The 6,487-nt window shown below is 39.9% G+C and overlaps 1 protein-coding gene across 1 annotated transcript; it reads left to right on the top strand.

Moving 5' to 3' along the window:
* Positions 745–2,569, top strand: LOC109332471. Its single transcript, XM_019567452.1, has 3 exons — positions 745–882; positions 1,263–1,744; positions 1,948–2,569. Exons 1-3 carry the CDS (start codon positions 745–747, stop codon positions 2,567–2,569), a joined length of 1,242 nt encoding a protein of 413 aa, XP_019422997.1.

Raw genomic sequence — 6,487 nt, 5'->3', positions numbered from 1 at the left:
TCTCAAAAAATGTGAGTTGACAAAAAATAATACTAGCTATCAACATACTAGTATATATAAGTCTAATTTAACCTGCCAACAACTTGATTACGGTCAGTTGGTTGAATTAATACAGTATCCTATATCTGATTTGATGATTAGTCCTATTTTAATAACAACATCAATTGTAACCTGCAAGAAATGATAATATTTTGTGGAATTCGTATTTGAAGGAAAAACTTGCAAAAATTGCTTGGAAATTCAAAATATATAAATTAATATTCTTATTGAGAAATTTGCATCAAACCAATATAATAGCCAGCCTTTAGCCAAGATTAAATTGTTCCCAGTTAACTATAAACCGTGGAAAATAAGCAACTATCAAGGTTTATAAAATTGTTGCATTCAGAGGTGTGACTAAAAGATTGTCCACATTTTCTAAAAGATTGTCCACATTTTCTAAAAGATTGCCTGCATTTATAACTATTACTAATTAAATAACGAATTTATAAAAATTCAGCCACACTTTTAATCGTGATTAAATTAGCTTTGATTAAAAAAAAACATTTGGATGACTAATCTGATGTTTTCCAACCCTAAAACAAAACCTGGTACTTAGGAAAAGTAAATAATTGTATGGTTTCATCAACTCTTAGGGAGTATTGCCAAGCATCAGGTTTGAAAGTTAATGTGGCGAAGTCTAAGTTTACTTGTTCAAGAACTGTAACTAAATGAAGAAAAAGTAATTTCATGAATCTTTGCTCTATGCGTGTGCTTAGTAATCTTGGAAGTTATCTGGGAATTCTGCTTGTTCAAGGGAAGGTGGGTAGAGCTCTTTTTAATCCGATATTGGAGAAGATCCAGAGGCGCATGGCTACTTGGAGATCTAATCTCCTTAATAAGGTTGGTTTTTTTTGTCTTGTGAAGTCAATCATCTCTTCTTTTCCTATTTATACCATGCGGGTTATATGGCTACCCCAAAGTATTTGCAACAACATCTATAAGATGACAAGGAATTTTGTTTGGGGTGAGGATGTTAACAAACGAAGTCTTAATTTGGTAAGGTGGGATGTTCTCAAGAGGCACAAACATGATGGTGGACTTGGGATAAGAGATTCTAGAACAACAAACATTTCTCTTCTTGGAAAGTTGAGCTGGAACATGGCTAGTCACAGTCATAAGCTGTGGTGTAGAGTCTTGCATGACAAGTATCTTGGGGGGAATTCTATGTTGTTTGCTCCACATAAAGCGGTTGCTTCTTACACTTGAGGATTATTGTGAAGGCTACTCATAATCTTAAGGAGGGTTTCACTTTGCACCTAAGAAGTGGTGATAGGTCTATGTGGTATGATAACTGGTCAGGTTTTAGCAAGTTATGCAACTATGTCAACTTTGTCAATAATTCTAATTCTCCCTTCCGAGTGAAGAATCTTTGGATGGAAGGTAATTGGGAATTTGATAATCTTTACACTATTTTTCCCTTCGAGCTTAAAGATTGCATCCGAAATAATTTTTCGCCGGGCTCTCATACTGAGGATGAGAGGTGGATTTGGGATGGTCATGCTACAAGAATTTATAATGCTAATTCAGGATACAAATGGCTTAACTATTATGAAGAGGATGGTAACTCTATATCAGATGCTTGGAGATTGGTGTGGCGGCTAAGGATTCCCGAGAAAGTAAAGTTCATGTGTTGGCTTGGATTTCATGAGGCCTTACCTTCCAACGAGTTACGCTACAATAGGAATTTGGAGTCAAATCCAAGGTGTACTAGATGTAATGCGGATGTGGAGAATCTAATGCATATCTTTAGGGACTGCCCAGATTCCTCTATGTTATGGAAAAGACTTGGTTTGTCTTCTCCCTCTTTCTGGCCCCCTAGTCTTTTCGGAGTTGGTGGTTGGCAAATTATAAACGACACTATGGGCTCCTTTTCATGGTTGATGTTTGGTGGGTGTGGAAATGAAGGAATAACTCCATTTTAGGTGACAACACTTGGGACATACATCTAGTTGCTCGCAATACTCATCATGATTGTTGGAAATGGCGCCACTTGGAGCAGGGTCTTACCTTAGAAAATGATCTTCCCCTACTTCATTGGTGTTTCCCAGCTGAAGGTAAGATCAAACTTAACGTCGATGGTAGCTACACAAGAGATTCCAATATTATGGGAGTGGGTGGACTTCTTCGTGACCATGTAGGCAAGTGGTTGTCAGGGTTTTCTGCTAACTATGGAGAAGGTTCTTCTATCCTTGCAAAACTGTTGGTAATGGATCAGGGGTTGGGTTTAGCTTGGAACTTGAGTTTCAAACAGATAATTCTGGAAAGTGATTGCCTCGCAGCCATGCAAATTATTTCAGAAGCAGTTCAAATCCGTCTCCATCGAATTTTGTGTATTGTCAATAATGTTCGCACTTGGCTAGCTCGTGATTGGATTGTCGAAGTTAAGCTTGTGGTTAGAGAGGCTAACATGGTGGCTGATTTTATGGCAAAACTTGGATCACATTTTATTGCCGAGTTCAAGACCTGGAACATGGTTCCATCTAATTGTCAATATTATCTTGATATGGATCTCAATCCTTTCGCTTAGTTTTTTCTTTTTTGTTGTTATGTTTCCAATGTATAAAAAAAAATAGGAGTCAAAACCAATTATCTTTAAGTATTTAACTTAATTACCAAACAAGATAATTAGTAGTTGGACTATAATTATATCTTTCTTGAAGTTATTTGCCCCGACAATAATTTTGCCCCTAAATTGCTATAGAACATCAACAATCAAATAAAGAGAAAAAAATAAAAAGAAGGTAATAAGATAAGAGAAATTGTTAACGGAGTTCGGTCAATTATACCTACGTCTCTATGAGCTTTGAGTACCTACCAAAATATTATTAGAGGATAAGGATGACAAACTCTAACACACAAATGAGCCCAAGTGCCCATTGTGTATTTCTATTTGGTGTTTTTATCTCGTGTACATTAAAAAAAGGTACTCGAGTCCAATATATAATATTAGTCACTCTACTTCATTCCAATACTAGGCAACATGAGATTAATACAATAACATATTTCAAACATCTACAATAATAACTACTATGAATGATGTTTCATCCCGGTTCTAGAATACGCATCATAACTAGGCAGAGGTTACAACTATCAACCTATATCTGAGCAAAATAAGTCTGGTCTAGACACTCAGACACCTCGGCCAAACAATCGAGTAGTCAGAGCCAACAAGTATTGATCAGGTAGAAACAACATGATAGTACGAGACCATTTTTGACACTCTATTGTCGCGCCAACTGCATGACACATACCATTGCTACATCCCACATGCAACTTACGCCCTACTGTACCTCTCGACAATAGAAAAAATGGATCGATGACGTAATGACACATACTAATATTAGTGTAAGTCAACTTTCAACAAAGTACGAATCTTCCAAAGCCACCTAATATGGGAAAATCAATCATCGCTTGTTGGAGACAGATCCTACATGCCATTTCGTTGGCCATACCAACAATATCTACATGGGAATATTCGACTCACTTTTCCACTGTAAATAGGGGTTCTCCCCCTTAAGGAAGTTTATTTACTTACTTACTCTTTCACTATATCTTTTGCTTACTATTCTCTAAGTTCTTAACATATCTCTTGATATTATTCTATAATATTCTATATATATTTCACATACTGACTTGATCGTTAAAGAACCTTTTCAGGTACCTCCCCCACACGTTCAAGCACTTCTTAAACTATACTAGAAAGTTCCTCACTATATTTCTTCCAACTAGATCCACATTCTCAAGACTAAAGAACGTTGACACCGTCTATGAATATAACCCCCTGAGTTACATTGAACTAGATCCACATTCTCAAGACTAAAGAAAGTTGACACCGTCTATGACTTACCTACACCATGGTGAACATCCGTAACCAATATAACCCCCTGAGTTACATTGAAGTAGTCCCAATTAACATGCCTCCAAACGACAACTCACCTTCCCAAAACCTCAATCCCGTAACAACCCTCCAAGCAGGCAAGAAGAACTCATGATACTAACCAAAACCTAGTAAGCCAACCACTCAATAGCTCATCCAGATGATGGAAAGATAAGAAGACATCATCCAACATCAAGCAGATATTCTAAAAGAACTACGCCAATCCAAAACTAAATGTAGCTTCACACCACCTCGACCCACTGAGCAAGCAGTCGAGGGTAAGTCAGCTAGCGAATCTCACCCCATGCACCCACCCTCATCCCCTCTACCTAGAACAACCTCTCATCTAAAGTGATCGTCCAATTCGTACCACTATGGAGCAAAACATCCCTTCACAACTGCAATCATGGTGTACCCTCTACTGCCACAACTGACTCGCTCCACCAACATTGATCAATATGACGACACCATTGATCCTTAGGACCACCTGGATGCCTTTAAAGGCTCCATGCTCTTCCACGAAGCCTCTGACCCAATCATGTGTCGATCGTTCCCACTCACACTAAAGCGGACAACTTTACAATGGTTCACGCTGTTGGAAAACAACAACATCGATCACTAGGGAGCACTGATAGACATGTTCAATATATGATTCACAACTAGCAAGGCCCAACCCCAATCATCCTAAACCATGGCAGGTATCAAACAGGGCCCCACAGAATCCATCAAAGCCTACTTGGACTGCTTCAACGAGGAGGCAACAAAGGTCCACATCTTGACTCTCGATGTGGTAGTACATCTTCTAGTTATGGGTCTCCGGGAAAGCCTCTTCAAGATGGAGTTGGCCAAGGAAAAAATGAACAATATGGAGGACTTGCACACTATAGCCTAGCAGTTCATCAACTTAGAAGAAACTTTAGAAGCCCAACTAATAACATAGTACCAATCTAACATCCACTCAAGAGAAGGGAAGAGGCCCCGCCCCTAGAATGGAAACGAGCTGACCCACTGAAAAGACCAAAGTACACCACCTACATCCCACTCAACATCATCCGATCACGAATCTTAGAAGAAGTCATGTTCGCCCATCTCGCACTACTCCCAAAAGCAAATCCAAATCAGAAGGGTAGTCTGCAAGACTAATCTAGGTTTTGTGACTTCCACAAGATTTTCAGTCATTGGACCAACAACTACACACAACTGCAAGATACTATCGAGGACCTAATTCAGGAAGACCACCTCCATGAGTTCATAGTCGGGCTTGCCCCGCAAAGACGATCACCTCCTAATCGGGCCAACCTACCAAGAAAACACTCATTCCCAAGGAAACGATCTCCTCCTCGTGAGCACCAGAGATGCCCTCGAAGCTGAGAGTGCTACAATCATTACCGCTCGTAACAGAGAAGATAGTGAAGCATGGTGGACATTAACACATTCTCCGGAGGATTTTCCACGGGCGATAATTCAAGATCAGACATGAGGGGTATCTTCTAATGGTGCTAGCCCTGAAATTTCCTTTGATGATCGGGACAACGAAGGCGTCGTCCGAGAAAATAACAACCCATTAATCATCATGACCAAGCTAAATAACAAGAACGCCAGTCGGCTGTTCGTAGACTATGGTAGTTCCATAGACATCATGTTCCAACACCTGTTTGAAAAGATGGAAATCCATGAACGAGATGCCTATCTTAAGATGATCAAAGCCAAGTTCTTGGTCATTGATTGTAAGTCGGCTTCCAACACCATCATGGGATGCCAAACCTTCAACGCCCTGAAGTTGTGGTGTTCAATTCGCACTTGCATATGATGTTCCTCTGCAACAACCTTAAAGTCTGCACGGTTAAAGGTGATCAGTACACGACTAGGAGTTTCTACCATCAGAGCCTCAAACCCACCCATAAGCCGAAGTAACTAGACTCCTTCCAACCTTGCAACACCTTGGCATCTCGTCAATTTTCACATGTTTTACTACTTTTTACTTACTTGTAACTAGTCAACCTTCTTAAATGGTTGAGATAAAGCCATTGTAAAAACATCGAACATTATATGATAACGAGATATTCTTCATTTTATTATTGTGTATTGTCCAACAGGTCTCCATCAACAAAATCCCCCAAGGTGCGAACCATGTTCCCCTTGGCCGACGTTTTCAACCAGCCTTGCGCGCAATCCATGCTCCCCTTGGCTGGGTGGACCCCATAAAAAATCCCCAAGGCACAAAACATGTTGCCCTTGGTCGACGACCGACGATCGTGAACAAGCCATGCCACCCTGGACTAGTCATCCGCTCTTAAAAGAAGCGTGGAGGACCCATGAATCAAGATGGGCGAGACATAATAATCGAATAAGTGACACAATCCAGATTTCAATGAGTCATTCCATCTCGACCTTCACCCAGCTCCCATAGTTCAGCCAGCATTGGCCACTTGAATTCAAGCTCGGATTGTTAGAGCACAAGCTATCATGTCGGAGAGTGAGTAAGGAATCTTAAACAACATTGGAAGAAATAAAGCACTAGCAAAATAACAAGAGTAATAAAGGCAATTTTATTAACCGGAAGCAACT

This window comes from Lupinus angustifolius, chromosome LG18, assembly GCF_001865875.1.
Source record: "Lupinus angustifolius cultivar Tanjil chromosome LG18, LupAngTanjil_v1.0, whole genome shotgun sequence".
In the NCBI taxonomy this organism is placed as follows: domain Eukaryota; kingdom Viridiplantae; phylum Streptophyta; class Magnoliopsida; order Fabales; family Fabaceae; genus Lupinus; species Lupinus angustifolius.
This window is presented reverse-complemented; position numbering and strand designations above follow the sequence as displayed.

What these genes read in the sequence shown, in the direction of transcription:
- LOC109332471 (XM_019567452.1), top strand. Translation starts at nt 745, where the DNA reads ATGCGTGTGCTTAGTAATCTTGGAAGTTATCTGGGAATTCTGCTTGTT. An exon ending in GATCTAATCTCCTTAATAAG is followed by an intron (nt 883 to 1,262) that starts GTTGGTTTTTTT and finishes ATTATTGTGAAG; the next exon opens with GCTACTCATAATCTTAAGGA. An exon ending in AATTTGGAGTCAAATCCAAG is followed by an intron (nt 1,745 to 1,947) that starts GTGTACTAGATG and finishes GTGGAAATGAAG; the next exon opens with GAATAACTCCATTTTAGGTG.